Here is a 20630-nt window from a genome sequence, read left to right as displayed (position 1 = left end):
TTCCTTTTTCACGTTTTGTTATAATCGATACTTTACAAAGAAGAAAATTCTCAAAACCATTCGGTTGACGTCTTTTTTATCGCAATGCGAACAAGTGGATTTTGTCACGAGCCCGTGACCCCAAATACCGACAACCCGTACCCGCCCCTTGCCCCTCCCCCTCCCCTTCTAGGTCACTTCCACTTTCTCTGATAAACCTAAAAGACTGTATGAATGGCCAAAAGTGGCCTAGAGTTATTCTGTTATGAGCACAAAACGCAAAGAACACGTTATCTAATAATACATAGAATATGTAAATATAGATATCGGCAGCAGAAACAGCATGTGGGTTATTTCATAGCCTCCTAGCGCCAGGCCCCGCAAAAAAAGTTATCGTTCATCTCAGCACGGGATAACATGACTCGCGATGCATGGATGGTGAGTATTTGAAGGTCGAAGTTAAATGTCAAATATATTATGCCGATTTTTTTGTTGAAATTTTTGGCAGCCTTATCGACACTACGCCCTTTGCAGCTTACTTTATGGCCATTTCGTTACATTTACTCACCAGATGATTTAGATTTTGGTGACTTTTGATCACATCAGGTAGGTAAATTCCGCTCGGGTAGCACATGTGCAAAGCTCTAGTCGTTGTTAAATCCAGAAGTGTTTTAACAGCGGTTTCTTAGAGCGTGATCTGTTCTTTGCAGATGCATTGGCCGGAAAATCGCCCCTCGATTTCCGGTCAATTTTTGTGTTCTAACCGGCGTATTAATCGACGTGGAATATTACCTTCGCCATTCCTGTAATTTTAGACGACATTCAATCGGGGGTTAAGCGAGGGTTATTTGGCCTATATGGTCACGTAAATTAATACAGCATTTTGTCTCCGTTATGTCACAATGTAACTATTTGCGTTGATTAGCCGAGTCTAGTAACTGAATTCGAAGGAATCTCGTGTACTCATAGACTGATTTTCTAAGCTTTTTACCATATCGCAAGGAAATACAAATGACAAATAAATTTCGTATTTTTAAAAAATTCGAATAATTCTAACTTTCCTCGGGCGATCAATTTTCTCGAGAAGTTTTCCAAGGTCATAAATATTCCTTAACGTATTTGCATATTTCGAAACATTTGCCGGTTTTTTCTTGAGTCGATCGAAATAAATCACATGATATATTTTGACCAATCAGACGAGTAGTTCCCATGATGCACTGGTTTGTCTATGTTGTGATGCGCGCGCGTTTGGTTTTCTCACGTCCCCAAAACAACATGTCGTCCTCTGATCCTGTAATGACTTCTTCCAGTACCATCATTTCTTCCGAAAATAAATTAGCTGCCCTTTCTCAAACACAGCCGGAGAAGCCTTTCCATTACACGTAGGTGTATTTGTGATTTTCTTTGTTTTGCGAACGTTTTTACGTGTTGTCATAATTTTTTTCCTTTCGAATCGTCCAGGTACCTGAAGGAGTTTCGGGTCGAGCAATGTCCACTATTTCTACAGCACAAGTGTACAGCTCACAGACCCTTCACCTGTTTTCACTGGCACTTCATGAATCAAAGAAGGAGGAGACCGAAAAAGAAAAGGGATGGCACCTTCAATTATAGTCCTGATGTTTACTGCACTCAGTACGATGAAACGTCAGGGATTTGCCCGTCCGGAGATGAGTACGTACCAGGGATTTTTGCTTGCATCTGCCTCGTTTATTTACGGACTGGAGGCCTTATACTGTTTATTTTTGGTACGGGTGATGAATTGCTGACTCAAAGTCCTTTTCTCTTTCAGCTGTCCCTATTTACACCGCGTAGCTGGCGATGTGGAACGTCGATACCATCTTCGTTACTATAAAACTGCAACCTGTGTTCATGAGACCGATACTCGAGGATATTGTGTAAAAAATGGCCCACACTGCGCGTTCGCTCATGGACCACTCGATCTGAGACAACCAGTGTATGATATACGAGAATTACAAGCCATCGAGAAGGAGGAAACTGAAGTAGGTCAGACAGGGATAGAGAATAACAAAGCAGTTCTAGAAGATCCCCGCTGGCAAGGTTTGTGTAGTACTGTACGTTGCTCTAAATGTACATAGTGCTATCTTCATTTAAACTTTCATGGTGATTTGGTCGCAACCGTAAAGTATACAGTCTTTATCATTTCGCGTTGTTATGCATTTAAAGGTAACAAATGACCGTAACCTTCGAGGCCCTATGATACGACCTCGAAACAGAGATAAGAATTCAATTGCGTTGGAGTTTACTATATTTTCGCCTTATATTCGCATTGAAAACAAAATCTTCGAACGTCTCACCGTTAGAACCTCATTTTCGTTGAAAAATATGGCGATTAATTCGTTTCCTTGATGTTAATAAACGCTAATGTGATGAGAGATTTCTCTTCCGTTTAACAAAGTTGTGGTTCTTACAGAGTTATTCATTATTTATGGATTCTTCTATTGTCTTTACGGTTAAAATCTGATCGCAGTTAATCTTTAATCTTTTCCACTTTGTTCGTGGATGAGGAATTTCCAGTGTAACATCGTTTACTGTCAAGTATTTGTGCTTTCCCCGGTTAATTGTATACCATTATTTGTGTCCTGTCGGAAGCTGGTGTTTTCCTTCTCTAAATAGTAGCTGTCCTTTGTGATGAAAATTGAGCTGTGTGCAAGGTAATTATTTATCAGTGTCTCAGTGAAATAGTGGTAAACAGTAAATTTATCTCAGCCTTTTGAACATATACAAAAGGCAACAAGCTGTTGATAGAATATTATCTGATATTTCTTAGATACCAACTATGTTTTATCAAGTTACAAGACTGAACCATGCAAAAAGCCACCAAGACTTTGCAGACAAGGCTATGCTTGCCCTCACTATCACAATAGCAGGGATAGGCGACGCAGTCCAAGGAAATTTAGATACAGGTATTGTACTAGTGTCCTCAAGGCCAGCTTATGCATGCATGCAATGCCAATGCAAAAACAAATGCTGGTTGTTGAAATTAAAAAATGCAAGCAAAGGAAAGTGAAAAATGTTTCAATTTTTCTCCTTTGCTGTGGAAAACACACATGCAAGGACAGATCTATGTTGTTCTATTAAATATCCATGCTCCCACCTTGAAGGGGTTTTAAGTTTTAATCTCTCTCTTCCTTCTAGACATACTTCTTGTGCTTCATATTTTCCTTAGAAAAATTTGCTGTAAATGAAATTTAAATACATGCAAATAGCCAAAATTGAAATTTTATAGGAAGAAATTTTTGCATTGTCATTAACCTGGAACACATTCGAAATAAATGCATGCAACTTGAGCGGTACATTGTTTGTTTTATTTTTCCTGATACTTGACCAAGTTTCTTTAAGTGTGATTTTCAGATTTAAAATTGGTCTTTTTTTTCATCACCAGTGCCAAATGTAACTTTTTTTCTGTTATTGAGAGGTAGTCATAAAAGCAAAAATTATAAATTTTTTAATTGCTCATTGGTTTGGTTTCCCCATTTCTCAAAGTTGTCTTAATCAACCATTAATTCCATGAATGTACTCTGTTCTGTCATTAAATCATACTAAATTGTTAGAAAACAAAAGTTCTGGCAAAACATGAAATTTAGTCAGTTTTTTCTCTCGACTCTTGAGTAAGTTTTAACAAAGAATTTGATACGAGGTAGAATGGTGTGGATTGTGTCTGAGCAACACAACTTTCAAGAATTTGAACCCAGTCTTTTGAAGGCATGTAGGTGCTTGTTTTAAGCCACTTAAAGTATGCCTTTGAGAGAGACACATCTTGTCTTGTTTCCTGTTTCCTCTTAATGAGCACTTGTCATAATATTTTCCAAGAAAAATTGAGATACTTATAAATTATCTCAAAATGTGAGAGAAAGTACTATTTTTGTAATTCTGATTAAAGACGAGTGAAGCTTTGTAGTTTTTCAATTACAAAACATGCTGTATTTCAAGTTAATTTTCAGTTTGGATCATCACTTTGAATATTGCAACAACATTTATTATAAGTGCAAGCAAATTTACAACACAGAGCAGCCTTGCTGCTAAGCTTTAACCGATAAGGACATAAACATCTGTTTGCCAACCAATATAAAGTGATATAAAGTATGTATTTGACTTTCTAAGACTCAACTAATATTTTGCTGTCTTTGACTTGGTGTAATTATTTGTTCACTTGAAGACTGCTGACATAGAACTAGTCCACAGGTAGAAAACAAACTTTCAAAATGCTTCTGAAGTGGTTTGTTTTGTGCTAGGAGAGTGATATCATTAGGTTGAAAAGTGGGATAATTTTGCTCTTGATATTGCATGTAGTCTCTTTTTCAAATATTATGAATACAATGGTCTCTGTCTCTCAGTATTCATGTATTTTGAAGCAGCTATTATTTAGACCAGTATAATCATTAACAGACCAGTTTATTTCTTTCATTTGATTTGATTTCAAGATCAACTCCTTGTCCTCATGTGAAGCATGGTGATGAATGGGGAGAGCCAACAAATTGTGAGAGTGGAGATGGTTGCCCTTATTGTCACACAAGAACAGAACAACAATTTCACCCAGAGGTGTGTTGTAATATTATTGTTAATAAATCTTTGAAAGTTTCCTGGATTGACACTAGTGAAGAGTGTTGAATGATGTAGTTAAGGTCTGCATTGACAGTCATTAAAGATGCAACTGATTTCAAGAATGAATGAAAGTTACTTTCAGTTGTTTGTGCTATTGTGGCTTGTAAATTGAAAAGATTGTCAGATGTTATGCCTGACAAGAATTTTTCTTGCTCGGGTAAGATGACGGTGTCTTTGAAGATTAGTGAGACTTGATGAAATTAGATATAATTAAAAAAATCAACAAGCGCTCTTGTCTCACAGAACTGATGACAGATTTTTTCACAAAATGAACATTACACTTTCCTGGCATGCATTATGTTCCCCTTGTCAGCGCAGAGGTGGCTAATTACATAATATATAAGAAAGTCATGTATTTTATGATATTTGTGACAGATTTACAAGTCAACAAAATGTAATGATATGCAACAGACAGGCTATTGTCCCAGAGGACCTTTCTGTGCATTTGCACATGTAGACCGTAAGTATTTGGACCTGACTTAGGCTTGACATGCGCTTTCTTTTCTTTTTTAATTCTCACAAAAATGACCAATGAGTCACTTTTAAATGTCATCTACTTTAGTTTTCAACACCAGACATTTACTTTTATTTTAAATCATCATGAGACAATCATCTGATTTAAATAAACAGGTCACATGTTGAAACAGTTTGTAATAGCTTATTGGTTTGGCTCAATTGTCTATTGGCAGGCAATATTTAAGTTGAAATGTTCTCTCACAATGTACTTGAATTGTTTTCTCAAAAGGTTATCTAGAAGTCTTTTTTTAAAATCACTATGTAATAATTTTGTCTTTTTTTTTTGGTCTTTCATTTACAGCAAACAAGATTAAACAAACTTAATAAAAAAGGTTAAGTTTAAATGATTTGTTTGTCCACAGAGGATACTGTTACCACTAAAGAAGCAAATGGGGAGCAAAGTTTTAGTCAGGTACTAAATACTGATCATAAAATGCAAAAAAAAGTTTTACAGTGTAGGGTCATCTTGTTTCCTCTTTATGGAATACAATTACTTGTAAACCATTGTTACCCCAATGGTTTACATATAGTTGGAGAATACACATCAAGAGATATAGGATTAAGCCTTTGCACTTGATGGTTATCAAAGTTTTATGTTCTTTATGGTAATGTTGTTACATACATTAGTTAAATTTATCAGTAAGTATCAGCAAACTGTCAAGGGAAATTGAAAAAGTGATTGAGTAACCTGTGATAGACTAGAGTCAAGGAAGCAGTGAGGCTCCCATTTGCTTTGTGCTATGGAAATGTAGAAAAACTATGTTTTTTGTGGGCTATTTAGCACATCTGCAAACTTAGTGTACCTGATTTGCATAAGTTTGATGGCTACTGGTTAGAAAATAATGCTTTGGTAAGTAACAGTATCCTGTTCATGATTACTTCACAGTTTTATTCAATGCCTCCATCACCATTAAGTCCTGTTGATAATGGAGTTGGATTTATAGCAAGTTTATCACAGACTATCAGCAAACCTACACGATCTATGTCAACATCATCAGGAGGGTCGTACTCTAGTGAACCATCCACTCCTTGTAGTTTATATCCTAAAGCTCCTGGTTCAGAACGTTCTGAGCGAAGTGGAAGTAGAGAAGATGAACATCAGGCTAGTAGAAAAACTGTAAATAATAATGTTTAGTGCCTTTTGCTAATTTCCGTTATAGGTGATGATTAAAATCCTCATGTGACCTTTTTTCTTTTTTATGTAACAATGTAATACTCTCTCCCTAGGCATTCATAAGAAAACAACTGTTATCAATCGAAAATGACCCTACTTTAGATGACATAGAGAAAGCCCGAAGGAAGCAGGTATGCACTTAAAGTTCTTTCTAGGTCAGTTTTGCTTTCAAATGGAATCAAAGCAAACTTTAATTTATGAACTTTGCCTTTTGTTTGTGAAATGTTGTGAACTGGGTGTATATCAATGATATAAACACATGCTAGTATGAAATTTTTTTATGGTATGACCACTAATCATCATGTAGATAAGGGCATCCTTGTGTTATTGGAATAAACATGTGCACTGCAGATTGCAACTTTTCTCTCTATCAGAATGTAGTTAGTACAAGACAGTCCTTCTCTATGGCCAGTTCTGCCTCATCCAATTTGTCATCAGTATCAGCCAGTGCACCACCCTTCTACCCTGCTGCTGACACTGTGGAGTCTGTGGTGGAGAGTGCCCTTGATGACCTTAATCTAGATGACTTTGATGTTACTGAATTAGAGAAAGAGCTCAACAATGCTTCACCAGTGTCATCAACAATAGGAGATTCTCTGTCAGCACTTAACATAAATCCAATGTGCTCAGCACCTGTTACCATACCTGGGGCTGATACAGGCCCAGGCTCACCCCAACCATTCACTCAATCACCCACTTCACCATTAGGACAGTTTTCCTCATCTTATGGTTCCACCTCACAGTTAATATCAGGACAAAAGGTACTTACATTTAACAGTCTATAGCGAAAAAATATAGCTAAGAAAAGATGAAAAGAAAGTAAAGCCTCAAAAAAGTTTAGAAAAAGGGCTATACTCCAGGTAACTTTTGCAGATGCTTTGGACCTGGTTTTAAGAGCTGTTTCCACTCTTTAAGAGGAGAAGGGTGCTTTTTTTCTGTTTAGCACAAAATGTTGTTTGTATCGGATACAATTTGAATTAATTATGTTTCTTTAACAAGGCTGTTTAGTCTCTCTGATAGTGTTTACAGGAATTCATCATGTAAGAGTGACAAAATGATCATGGGAAAGTTAAAAAGTATTCCAACAGGACTCCAGTCATTCATATTACACTGTGACTGGGTAAAACTAGGATAGAAAATAATATTGAAATTTGCCTAGAAAACACATTCAGGTCACCATTGCTGTTGACATAAAGTCTTGTAAACTTATTTACTGTCACAATGGAATTTGAGTGATTTGGATTTATATGATGCATGTTTTGGTAATATTTCATTTAACTTGGTACTCGTTGGGATGAAGTCTTCAAATATGCACAGCAGGTCCTAGATAAATGCAATTCTGTTGACGCTGTAATTTGATATGTTATTTTTCTTTTGCACAGGGCTGTAATCCTTACCGTGCCAGTCCATTAGTAAGGGGTAGTAGTCTACATTCCTCTGTTTTGGATCCACTTACAGCTCAGCTCCACTCACCCAAATCAATAGGCTCTCCCCAGCTATCATCACCACTGGGTCTCAGTAACAGTTCAAGTGAAATTCAGCGACTTAGTGAAGATCTCATGGCTGCCAAAACCAAGCTGGCTTCATGGGAAGAGTCCTGGGCTCAAGCAAAGCAGGCTTGTGATGCCTGGAAGAAGGAGGCAGAAGAATCAGCAAAAAAGGCAAAGGAAGCCGAGCAAGGAAAAGTAGAAGCCATTATGAAAAAGGAAGAGGTAAATTAATTTGAACAGAAGTGTTATTTAGAATATCCACCAAGAATTTGTTGTTAGTATTTAGGAAAAAAGTCCATGATTTCCTAATTTGAAACTTAACTTTTAAATGTTAGTTAAACTTGCCCATCCCTCTTGGAATGTCTATGATGGGTAACTGGACATTTCGCACAAAAGACTTTTCACACAAGTCTTTTAGCACAAGTTTTGGACTGTTCACACAGTTCTTAGTGGTCATTTTGCACAATAATCATAAGTGAGAAACATCAATATAAAAGGTATACTGATTGATACTGATAAGACATTTTACCTTCACATGATCCAACGGCGAGAACATAGACATTTATTTACATAATAACTTCAACTAGATCAAAATGCTCGTGAACACAATCACTATTCTTTCTTGAAGAAAGGAAAGGTACAAATCTCTCTCCATGAAAATGTAAAGAACTCACTATTCAAATGACTACTTCTATAATGTTTTCTTTGTTGAATGAAAAACCTTTTAGTTTTGACAGTATCATCCACTGCAAAGTTAACATGCAAACATGACAACCCACGCTAAGGACACCATGTTGATTTCGAAAGTAATTGTCACCAGTCTTCCCTCCTTGTTTGATCGCCTTCAAATAGCATGTTTTATCAATCTGTAAGAGTTTCAAATAAAGCTATTGAAAACTTGCTCCTTATATCTCTGTTATATAATGAAAATTAGGCATACTGGTAATACGTACAGCAAAAACAGTTCAACATTAATAACTCGATATTCAGAGAGTGATTCAGATCAAATGTCGGCACATGCAAGTGTTGTGATTTGACAACTTGAATGTGTCAGTGTAGGTAGTAACTAGTGATCTTGTAGAAAGACAAGTTCGATCTGTAATAATTTTAAAGATCATAAAGTTTAATACATCTATCAAGTAGTAACCTTTCAAATTATTCTAATAACAATTACCTGAGCGATGGAGAGTTCAGTATTGATCAATAAGCGTCATAGAAACCATGATGTAAACAAATGATTTCACGAAAGTTTCAAGAATTCAAAATAATTCAAAGATTATATGCTAGCCGTTCAATAAGTAATCATACAAGCTTAAGATCAAAACAAATAAAGAAATCTAGATGTACTATAGCTTAAATGAATGTAGGAAAGGGCTAAATTTCTACGAGTCTTGACCAAATAGCGAGTTAAAATATGCATGATTCCTTGGCTAACATGGCCATGAACTTGAATTTTATATATTTACACAAATTTTGTAGATAGGTCTTTTCTCCTTTTAAATAAAAAGTGAAACAGTTTGCAGGTTTTTACTTTGACTTCAGAGGAGGGTGGATTGGTGACAATTACTTTTGAAATCAACATGGCGTCCTTAGTGTTGGGTTGTCATGTTCGTTTGTTTGTAGTGGATGATGTACTGTCAAAACTGAAAGGTTTTTTGTTTAACAAAGGAAAAGTAAAGGAAGTAATCGTTTTGAATAGGGAGTTCTTTACATTTTCATAGAGAGAAAGATTTGTTCCTTTCTTCAAGTAAGAATAGTGATCATGTTCACAAGCATTTCGATCTAGTTGAAGTTATTACATAAATGTCTACGTTCTTGCCATTGGATCTTATTGAAAGTGATATGTGAAGGTGAAATGTCTTATCAGTATCAATTAGTATACCTTTTATATTGATGTTTCTCACTTAAAATTATTGTGCAAAATGACCACTAAGAATTGTGCGAACAGTCCAAAACTTGTGCTAAAAGACTTGTGCAAAAAGTCTTTTTTGCAAAATGTCCTGTATTCCTATGATGTCATCTGGGGTGCTACTTAGTATATACTGCAACCACTCAATAATCCGCCCTAGTGTGCTTGATATATCCATTTTTGGCCTGAACTCCAAATAATTTCATAATTTAGAGTGTGAGATCAAATTTTTGAAAAAAGTTTTGACAATTTTTTTTTTTGGGGGGGGGAGGGGGGCCCAATAATTTTTACACCACGATAATATGATTTTAAAAATCTGATAAAAGAAACTATTATTTTTTTACTTTAATAAGAATAGTAACAAGCTGATAGTTACATTTTAATTGTATGTTGATTTTCCTTTTTCTTAGATTGAATCTCAAGTAGTAAGCTTGAGAAAAGAAATGGAAGAAATTAAAGGTGGCCCCCATCTTCACACTCTCAACACAGTGGATGATGTAGGGGAGTTACCTCTGTTAGAAATGAGACAGATTCATCGACAGCTCAGTTCAGATTTAGAAAAATTAAATCAGGTGGGTAGTGATATCAATAATGTTTATGTTGTGACCATATTACATTTAGCCAGTATGATTTGTAGTTTAATTCCTAATCATTGTTTAAGACAACAGGAAAAAATGGGTGAAATACAAGTGTGAGTTATTTAATGTCAAATGAACATTCCCATTGTCTGCATATTAACTGAAAGAGAAAATTTAAAGGAGTACTTGAGTTGATCTGTCAGCATGTGTTTACACTTTTAGAAGTCAAACTCAAATCTCAATGCCTTTACCTGTGATAAGTCCATGAAATTGCTTTAAATGAACTACTGGCATATGTACTCTTAGTGGAAAGTTGGAGCAGAATTTTTAACAGAGCTTGTTTATTTCCCTTTGCAGGTGATGTATAGAAAAGTAGCTTTAATTTGTAGTCTTTGTGAGGAACAACAGAGATGCATAATGACAGCACCGTGTTCGCATTGTACAATGTGTGAGGCATGTGCTTCACAAAGATTGGAATGCCCAGTGTGTCTTGTTCAAATCACACAAAAAACTTTGATAAATATACCCATTTGAGGACGTAATATATTGCAGTTAGGCAGTGTTTAGCCTGTTTTCAATTATTCCCTTTTAGGACTTGATATGATGTTTAGAAATCTATGAATTTAGCTTTTAAGGTATAATTATTAATGCATATATTATTCAAAGAATATTTCTTAGGGATTATGAATGCTTGTTTCATTTCAAATTATTATTATTATTATTAATAATATTATTTCCTTTTCGGTAATGAATTTATTTTGAACTTGGAGGTCCAAACATTCCGTGCTGGGTGTACATTTAGTGTATTTATCAGCACTTCTTATTCTAAGAATTGCAGAGTAAATGTCAAAAGATATGTTGTCCATTACAAGACAGTCTGAGAGAGAGGAATTAAAAACAGCTGTCATTTCAAAACTTGATAGTAGTTTTGGGAATCAAGCCTTCTGTAAATTTTCTTCTTACTCCACCTTCTCCCTCAGTTTCTTTGTTGAATTACCAAAGCAATTTTGAGTTGAGTATGGAAAACTATCCAGGATTTAACCCTTTACATCAGTATAAATTTTCTCCATACTGTTCTCTAGGTATTTCCTATGGTGCTGACAAAGAGGATTTGTTTAACAATCAAGGGCCTCTATAGTTGGCAATCATTTTCTTATATTCTCATGATCTCGATGTTTAATTTGGCAGTGATACTGACAGGAGAAAATAGTTACTAATCACTCTTAGGGGTTAAAGGGTTAAACGTTGGTATTGCTTCACTTTTGCATCAGGATGGCCTTTAAAAAAGTTTGCCATCCTCTCAATCGAGATGTAGAAAGGAAAGTAAACAGCACGTGTCCATTTACGTTTTTCTTTACTGAAACACTGCCTGTTTTTTTTTTTTGCTTTTTGTTCAAATGGGCTCCTAATATTTTTCTTTGCACTGATTGGTGGTTCAGGTAACTTAGGTTTTGGTTTCACAAAACTTAAGCAAATTAAACGCTTTGGGCCATCTAACTGTTCTGGAAAAATTAAATCAAAACGTTTTGTTCCTTATACCTGCACATGGGAGGTATGCTTCTTATGTTCTTAGATTCAGGGGAATCCCTTTTCTCAGACCAACCTAAAGCCATAAGAATGTAATGGTTATAGCAGTGTGATTTATATAATAATTTTGAAACACTAGCAATGACGTAACTAAACAAAAAATTAACTCGAGGTGCCCTAAGCAAGTGATGAAAAAAATGTTATTTTACAAGAGTAGCTCCACACTTCCCCTTCCCCAGCCCCTCTCAGAAAGTCTTCATGTTACCTTTTCCTTAAAAAAATTGAATTTTGTCCTTGTTTTTCAAAAGTAATTTTCTTCCCTTCCCACTGTTTCCTGACATTTTGCCTCGTATTCCCTCATAGGGAAAAGTGTGCTAGGTTTCTTTTGATGGTTGGTTGGTTCTTCTCAGATGTATACGACTATAGTGTTAAGCCATGATCTTTTGACTAAATATTCAGGAAAAACTGCGTACGTGAAAAAGACATTTCAATATGAACTAGGAATTACTGATGGGATGTCACATAATTCTTGCTGGCGTCACTCAAATCTTCAAGCGGCGACAACTGCAGACAACAATAAGAATTTACATAACTGATCTACTTGAACCCAAACGTTCGATAGACGGCTACAGGAAGAGTTAATCAGTTCTTCGTTCGCCGCTTACTGGCGTAAATTGTTGAGTTTGTAACTTGGTTTCCTTTTTTTTCTGCCCGTCATTGTTAATGTCTTCTTTTTCTGCGCTGAAAAATACACAAACATGTAAAGCGCCCTTAACATAGCCTGCCAGCAAGCCCTCCAAGGGGTGGGCTCGCTCGCAGGGCTCCTTATTATCAATGTTTGTCGGAGTTGGGGAAGGGATCAGGTCTCTCTTTCGTTTCTAACTTGTAAACATGGAACACGACGAGATGTGTTGCTTTCTTCCTGACCTCAGTTCTGTCCTGTTTGAAAATTATCCATTTATTAGTCAAACACGCAAGATGACGTTGTGGATTTGACCAGAGATTTTGTAGCTAAGGTATTTTAGTCCTACATGCCGACGTAGACTGAAACCAAGTTTACATATTCAAGATGGCGGATCCCCTCGTCTCCTTGACAGCTGAAAAATTGGTTGATCTCTCAAACGACAGGGAATATCTTAGCGAATGGCCTCCAGCAAATGATATTAGAGAAGAATCTGAACAATTAATTCAGGTAAAAAGACAGAGATTGGATCGTGCAGAGGACAGAAGACAACCCAGTGTGCAAGATAATTATGAGGGAGAAAGAGTTTTATGGGCTCGGCCCGCTCTGGCAAAGTGGTGGAGAGAAAGACAAAAGGAGCCTGGATTAAAAGATTTTACAAGCATTCCAAAATCGGTTAACCCTAATACAGTTCTGAAATATGTTGCTGGGTAGGTTTTGTTAAAACGATAATGAGGCCAGTTATGGGAGTCTGAGGTGAGAACGGGGTGATTTGGATGGGGGGGGAGGTTGCCTCTGATGGAGTGTGGGTATGGACTTTGTCCAAAAAGGGTAACATTTCCAATGTTCAATTTTACCAATGGGTATGGAGAGTGGCATTTAAAATACAATAACATTAGACATACTGGTTTTAGTTTACTTGCTTTAATTAAAGATTGACATAAAAATACAAACACTTACCACATGAGGATCTACCAATCAAAACTGAGAAGTCAAATGGAAATTTTCATGCTGCTTATTTCCTGAGTAGAATTGTGGTTACTATTTGGTATTTGAAAGGATTCTACTACTGTTTTACAAAAAGAGAGATTTGAAATCAAAGAGCTGTAACATTTCTTATAGGCTTTCTTTTACGAAACTTGCCCTACTCCAAGATTTCCACATCGTTCATTTATATTTTTTGTTCTACAGACCTCTTTCAAAATTGGGCAGCGGTAATTTTATTCCTTTTTTTAACCATGAAAGTAGCCCTTCAAATCTACAATTTCTCCTTGTCAGCTCCTTGCAAAATGTAGAGAACAGTTCAGTTTATCAAGGTTGACAATGTCAACCTGGATAAACTGAAAATTTTCCTTTAACCCTTTACACCCTAACATCAGAATGCTTATTCTCCATACTGTTCTCTACATTTTGCAAGGAGCTGACAAGGAGAAATTGTTTAACAATCAAGAGCTTCTTTAGATGGCAATCATTTCTCCTTTTCTCCTAATGGTAATGTGCAATTCAAGGGTGATCCTGTGAGGAGAAATTAGAAGCCAGTCACTCTCAGGAGTCAAAGGATTAAAGTGAGGCCAGCAAGGCTAAAATGTATGCATACAAAATACATCTGCCATCATGTAGTGGACTTTGTTTTTTCTTTTTAAACAGCCTCCCCACAGGAAAAGCATACTTAAAGGAGCAAATCAACCTGCTGAAAAAGGAGATAATATTACATCCTGCAAGTGCTACACATCATGCTGCACTAGCATCCTACTATGACTTGCTTAAAGACACTTGTTCAGCTCTGAGTAGTCTTGAAGTTGCCACAAAGCTTAATCCACTGGATAAGAATATAGCATGGCTGTATTTGAAAGTACAACGAAGTAAAGAGCTGGAGGATAAAAAAAGAAGTCTTCAGGAACATTTTTTACCACATCCTTCTACTGATCATAAGATGCCTGAGCCAGTAGAGGTGAGTTGAGATGCCTTGACAGGGGAAAAAAATGAAGAGCCTTGTGACCTGAATTTGGTTGGCAAAGTTGTTCAGATCACAACCATACCAAAATTGTAGTCACTGACTGCTTCTTAGGGTCTGGAGACTACACCACATCAAAACCCTATTTTGTGGCCCCCAATTAGTAGGCTGCCTTCCAGGCAGATATTGAGGAAGATGATGGAAATGAAAATGACTGAGTGACATTATCTTGCTGGTATACTTACATTGGGAATTCTATGATCACTGAATACATGATGCTTAAATGGTAAGCTGAAATGTAAAGTTATTTTGAGTCGTTCTAGCATAATTATATTGTCTAGGGAGGACAGATGCTAAGGAGATGTCAATACTAACAACATTTTGCTTTTTTATCACATCAGACACATATATTCTATGTTGTCTTGGGTCTGCACAGTAAAAGATCACAGAAGATGTCAATTTGTAATAAGTACATCAGTGACACACTTGAGCCACATTTTTTGTTCTTACCACATTTTGACATCATCTATGATCTATGGCTGTACAGACAAATGCACAGGTAGCAACATGGAATCTATTTTATGATACTACAATGAAATATCTTTCTGCCAGAGAGTTAAAAAGCCATGTCATTTAGCAGTTAACCCTTCAACTCCTAGATCAAATTTGTAATTCTCCTTATTGTCAACCATACAATTCTTATGTTTGTTCAAAGAATTTAGTATTGGATCAACTAATTATCCCCAAATTGATATTTTTCTTTATTTTCATCACTTGTCTGGTTGATATTTTATTGATATTGTAAGGAGAAATCCTGTCTTGGTCACTCATAGGAGTTAAAGGGTAAAGGTCCTTAATTAGGTTATGTAAGCAGATCTTCCTCAAGGATGGAAACAGACATGTGATATCCAGCAGGGTGTGGTTTTGGGGGTGTTCAGTGGTATACAGAGTGTGATATATTACTGTCAAGGGTATCTTTCAGAACCATAAGCCTTGCACAGAGTGTAAATTTGGTGATTTGCTTGTCTAGTGCTGGCAGTTCTTATTGTATCCACCTCTAAAATCATGTCCAAATAAGCTAGTCATGGTTCCTTCAAAAATATATTTTTAACTGTAAATTGGGCTTTAGTGACCTTGATTGAGAGCTAGATTCTGCTTTCATGCAGTTCTTTATTCCCTTATACCAGAGGGAGGAATAGATTTTCGTCAAATATAGCATAGGGCATAATTCCAGATACCCCTTCTTCCCTTGAACTCATTATTTATTATTTTTTATCTTTTCAGGTAGAGAGGCGTCACTGCAATACTCTGGGAGCAAAACAGTTTTTGTTTGAGTATTGTATGACTGGTACCCCTGTTATTATCACAGGACTGGTGGTTACCATGACTACTGCCCCTTGGGACTTTAAGCATATAAAAGAGGTGAATGTTATTTTCAACACTGTTTTTCATGTGATGTAATTAGAGGGACTAAAACAATTCCCCATCATTTTACTATTAACAATAAGAAATTCATACTTGAAATTTACACCTATCCAAAGGCAATTTTCAAAGTGTTATGTTTATCTTTGAAATCTCAGAATGCAGTAAGCGCTAAGTTTTTATTAATACTTTTTGTTGACAGAGATGAAAATGTGTTTAAAATTGTTCCAGGAATAAATGCATCTCTTTTAAAATCAGTTTCCCTTTAGTATTTGTAAAAAATTCAGTTGGAGGGCAGAAAGACAACTACCTCTGGTGAAAGCTTCTGGGGGTAACTGGGGGCATGTTTTTCTAGAAATTGTGGACACTTCGCAGCCACTGAGATTTAAATGCCTTCCTGCCTCTCATAATTGTTTAGCAGGGGCATATTGAAAGAGAACTTCAACTGTAAGTGCTGTGTTTTATTTAAGATGCTACAATGATTCCTGTATTAGTAAAATCTATGACTTCCTATGGCTTGGTCTCTATGCTATGTATTTATTTTTGTAACATTTCTTTGGCAAAATTACTTCTCTTAAATTGTACTGACAATTAAATGCAATAACTACTTACAGGACCTTTATCTAGTGTTAGCATTTCTTTTCATTTTCGAGCGGAGAAGGTATCCGTCAGAGGTTGCTGTTATGATCCAAAACCGCTCCCTCTTCTCGTTTCCAAGAAATATCAATTAATTTGGGTGCAGTGTGTCACGCCATGTCTTTTTTATAACGCACTTAAAAATTTATCCCTACAATTTTTTTAATTACAGCTTACTTAGAGTTTTTTCTTTTCCACTGAAACACCTTGTCCCCATCTCCATTGAGCCACCCACTCTCCAATGTGGTAAATGAATATGAAGACTCCAACAGAAAACGCGAAAAATGCAGCAATAGAGAGCGCATCTAACTTCTCTAAAAATGGATACACCCAAATATCTGCTGCAAATGCTATCCACAGAACCCAGAGAATGTAACAAGCTGCAAATCCTACGACAGAAACCATAGCTTTCTTCTTAGTCGGGTATTCGTGGCGAATAAAACATAGTTCCAAGATTGTCACTAAAGGGAATGTATGCATGTAATGATTATGCAACGCGGGAATTTGTTTCGCTTCTTCTGGTGTTTGACAAGAGTTTGGATCGGCAGCGTAAAGACCCCAAAATAACAAGCTCACTGTCGTTCCGACCGGGAACACAAAGCAAGCAAACATGTGGTCGCAAACGGACGCGAAGATGTGGCTCTTTCGCTTCTTAATGATCTCGTGAAATTCTGTGACAGCGGCAATGTTGAAGTACCCAAAGTGTAACAGCATGTTGATAAAAGTTAAGAATTTGAATCTTCCTCCGTAGGTTTGGTGAACTGGAAGGTGAATTTCTGTCATATAGTACGTTACTCCAATCAAATGTACCATAAAACACAAATAGTGAAACAGGAAAGGGCCCCAAACACCTGCCATTTTGAATCAACTCCACGATGCGTTTGTTTTCCCGGAAGATGAAACTTTGGACTGATATTACACGCGTTGTATAAATGTCACGAACATGTCAGGGTCATGTGACAGACTTTTCAAACGTGTTTGAACAACACAAAGAAAACAATTACGGTCGAATTTTCTTAACACATCAAGCGTTCTTCAGAGATCAAAATTTTTTTCTTGACGCATCAGGATGGAAATGATAATTTTTTCTTCTTCACCGTTTCACTCCTTAATATTTCCGATAACTCAACCTCTCCGATATATTTCTCGGCAGACACCACGAAACTGTGATATGTCTTAAGTTCTCGCCACCTAACGGCTGAAAACATGATAAATAAAACATTTATTGTCAGAAAGTAGGGTCAACTTTAAAAGAACGCGTTCCGTGATGTTTTTGTTTGTTTGTTTGTTCACTCTTGGTAGAAAACAGTTCATGCTCTTGAAAGAATTTGATTGAAAAATAAAATAAAACAAATATTGGCATGAGTGTCACTTGTCAGATTTGAAAGTTGTGATTGTAAGTGGAGAGAGGAACTAAGTTTTCTTAGAACACAAAAAGAAAAGAAATAAAAGTGTTAGACAAACAGCAACTTTTGAGCGTCTCTTGCGTAGCACGTGCTTGTCACACGGCGAAAAAGAAACCAAAAAAATATTCAGTTGCTATGCGCTGTAAGTAGGCTTGTCGGTGATAGCCCCCATCATTGTCTCATGCCCACAGATGGGATGTTTTTAACCTTTTGTTATCTATTTATTTAGAGAAAGCTCTCTAGACTCATCTTTCATGCTTGCTATTGCAGGCAATTGGAAACAAGAGAGCAACACTCAAAAGAATGGTGAAAGAATCCACAGAATGGGCAAAGCTTGAACCAGCTGGTAACATGAAAGTATCTGAGTTTATCGACTCCCTGCAAACATTAAAGGAACCACTTTACTTGTTTGATTGGAGCATACCAACACACGCTCCTGACTTAGCAGAAGAACTAAAGATTCCCAAGTATTTTGCAGGAGATTTCTTGCAGAGAACTGCCCCAGGATCATTATACCGGGATAGTTGGCCAAGTCTTTTTATTGCACCTAAAGGATTGCACAGTGACCTTCATGTTGACGCATTTGGTTCAAATTTCTGGATGGCACTATTCCAGGGCAGAAAAAGGTAAAGGTATACTTACTCAAAATTGCTTATAATTGAGATAGTTGCAAGTGATATCATGTGATAGGCTGGGAGGAGGCCTTCATTATCATTATGCTGCCACATAAGTGTTTCTTTGCCGAGGGTTTAAGTTTGGGTCAAGTCTGCAAGAGATCTGCAAGAAGGCTGTTTTTATTTTTTTCAGCAATTGGTTTTATAATGACCAATAATCTCTTTTCACTATAGGTGGACATTCTTCCAGAGAGAAGACATTCCATTACTTTATCCACACTACCAGGATTCACTTGACCTTGCATTTGACGTAGACCTGAGTTGTCCTGATCTTGATAAATTTCCCCTGTTGATGTCAGCAGTGCCTCGTCAATGCATTTTAGAACCTGGTGAGCTGTTGTTTGTTCCTTATGGCTGCCCACACAGAGTGGAAAACTTGGAAGATTCTTTAGCAGTTTCATCAAATTTTGTTGACTTGTCAAACCTTCATGTTGTTCTTGAGGAACTGAGAGGAAATGCATTGATAGATCCCAGATCACAAGATTTGTTAATACAAATGACAAGGGATAATTTTCCAGTGAAAATGTTTAGTCAACAGAGTGACCTTTCCTGGAAAGATTTCAAGACATGGCCTCGAGTTAATTATAAAGACTTTGATATTGATATGGATGATTTGCAAAATTACACTGATAAATAACCAGCATGTACTGGTAATTATTAAATTACATGCTTTCAGCCAAATCATCTGTTAAGTGCTTGACTTCATTTTATGAATACTGTGGTTTCATTTATTGAAAAAAATCACATCAGCCAGAAAATTTGTCAAGTTGACAAATATTAATTTATTTTTAATGATATATATTAATGGTTCCATTAAAAAATGTTAATAAATCCACTCTCACATTAAAAGGTGTCATACCACAGATTACAAGATATGTTATCACAAGCGACAAGGGATGATTTTCCAGTGATGTTGGATGAGTTTAACTTAATGCCCATTAATTCATAATTTTCCATTGAAGATCAGAAGAGGGAAGTAAAAGGAGAATATTTTTGTTGACCTCTAGTGATGCCACTCATTTCCCAGCTTGTCTCATGTCCTGTGACATACTATGTCATGCCAAACTGGTCACCTGATTATTAGTGTACCAGTGATATCTTTCAGATATAATTCATTTTGATTACACATTGATGAAATGAAGCATGTTTTGACTAGTGAAAAACTGAAGTTAACACTTGAAATAATTCTCTCTCACAAGGATATTATTGAAAGTAAATGTTTATTTTCTGTTTAGTAGTTCCAAATATATGCCCCCTAACCTGAACTCATATTTTCTTACCCTAAAACTTAAGACCTTATAATGTGTTGGTATTTTAAGACTAACCCAAGGTCAAAAGCTTCTGTCTGACTCTCTATTTTTACCTTGCATTCGAAATCAAAAAAGGAAAAAAATGCTATTGTCTTTGAGACAAGAGTGTGCACTATTAACACCTGCTAACACTAAACCTCATTGTACTTTTTCAAGACTCTGCAGTTCCGTCTTGTTGGGCGAAACACCTGTCTTTTGTACAACTTGTAGTTTACTGAACCAAATGATGTACACTTATGCAGTTTATACAGTCAATTCAGCTCAAATCCAGCTTTTTCTTGCTCTGATCTGCGATGCTAGCCAATCGAGTCCTTCATATAAACCTTCGCCTTTCACAGCGCAAGAGGACTGCACAAACCAAGGCCTTTCTCGCATGCTTCCTAAACCAAGCATTTCACGAACATCAGAAGCAGCCATAGCATCAGGCATGTCCTGTTTATTTGCTAAGACTAGAAGTACGACATTTGCTAGTTGTTCTTCGCCCAAAAGCTTGTGCAATTCAGTTTTGGCTTCTTCGATTCGCTCCCTGTCAGCGCTATCCACCACAAATATCAAGCCTTGTGTACCTTGAAAGTAAACTCTCCAAAGGCTTCTTATCTTGTCTTGCCCTCCAATGTCCCACACTGTAAAGGATATATTCTTGTAAGTAACAGTTTCCACGTTAAAGCCTAAAGTAGGGACAGTGGATACGATCTCTTCAAGTTTCAACCTATACAAGATGGTCGTCTTCCCCGCATTATCCAGGCCCAC

General features: G+C 36.6%; 3 protein-coding genes and 1 pseudogene across 3 annotated transcripts; 2 read left to right on the top strand and 2 right to left on the bottom strand.

The window, feature by feature from the left end:
- The first annotated feature begins 1215 nt into the window (after nt 1–1215).
- On the top strand, nt 1216–11164 carry LOC131776267 (putative E3 ubiquitin-protein ligase UNKL). Its single transcript, XM_059092433.2, has 13 exons — nt 1216–1361; nt 1441–1650; nt 1769–2037; nt 2768–2903; nt 4422–4539; nt 4978–5062; nt 5481–5530; nt 6005–6220; nt 6346–6423; nt 6667–7053; nt 7675–8004; nt 10102–10263; nt 10627–11164. The coding sequence occupies exons 1-13, from the start codon at nt 1216–1218 to the stop codon at nt 10801–10803; spliced, it is 2364 nt and encodes a 787-aa protein (XP_058948416.2). The 3' UTR covers nt 10804–11164.
- Nucleotides 11165–11986: 822 nt separating this feature from the next.
- LOC131776278 (bifunctional arginine demethylase and lysyl-hydroxylase JMJD6) lies at nt 11987–19272 on the top strand. Its single transcript, XM_059092450.2, has 5 exons — nt 11987–13188; nt 14126–14429; nt 15717–15854; nt 18167–18522; nt 18745–19272. The coding sequence occupies exons 1-5, from the start codon at nt 12866–12868 to the stop codon at nt 19205–19207; spliced, it is 1584 nt and encodes a 527-aa protein (XP_058948433.2). The 5' UTR covers nt 11987–12865; the 3' UTR covers nt 19208–19272.
- LOC131776279 (androgen-induced gene 1 protein-like) lies at nt 16376–17399 on the bottom strand. The gene has a single exon (XM_059092451.2). The coding sequence runs from the start codon at nt 17346–17348 to the stop codon at nt 16668–16670; it is 681 nt and encodes a 226-aa protein (XP_058948434.2). The 5' UTR covers nt 17349–17399; the 3' UTR covers nt 16376–16667.
- A 499-nt stretch (nt 19273–19771) lies between the features above and the next one.
- Nucleotides 19772–20630, bottom strand: part of LOC131776280 (ADP-ribosylation factor 3 pseudogene) — a 1005-nt pseudogene continuing 146 nt past the window's right edge.

This window comes from Pocillopora verrucosa, chromosome 8 (genome assembly GCF_036669915.1).
Source record: "Pocillopora verrucosa isolate sample1 chromosome 8, ASM3666991v2, whole genome shotgun sequence".
Classification (NCBI taxonomy): Eukaryota; Metazoa; Cnidaria; class Anthozoa; order Scleractinia; family Pocilloporidae; genus Pocillopora; species Pocillopora verrucosa.
The sequence above is the reverse complement of the archived record's forward strand: the minus strand, read 5'-3'. Positions and strand labels throughout refer to the sequence as shown.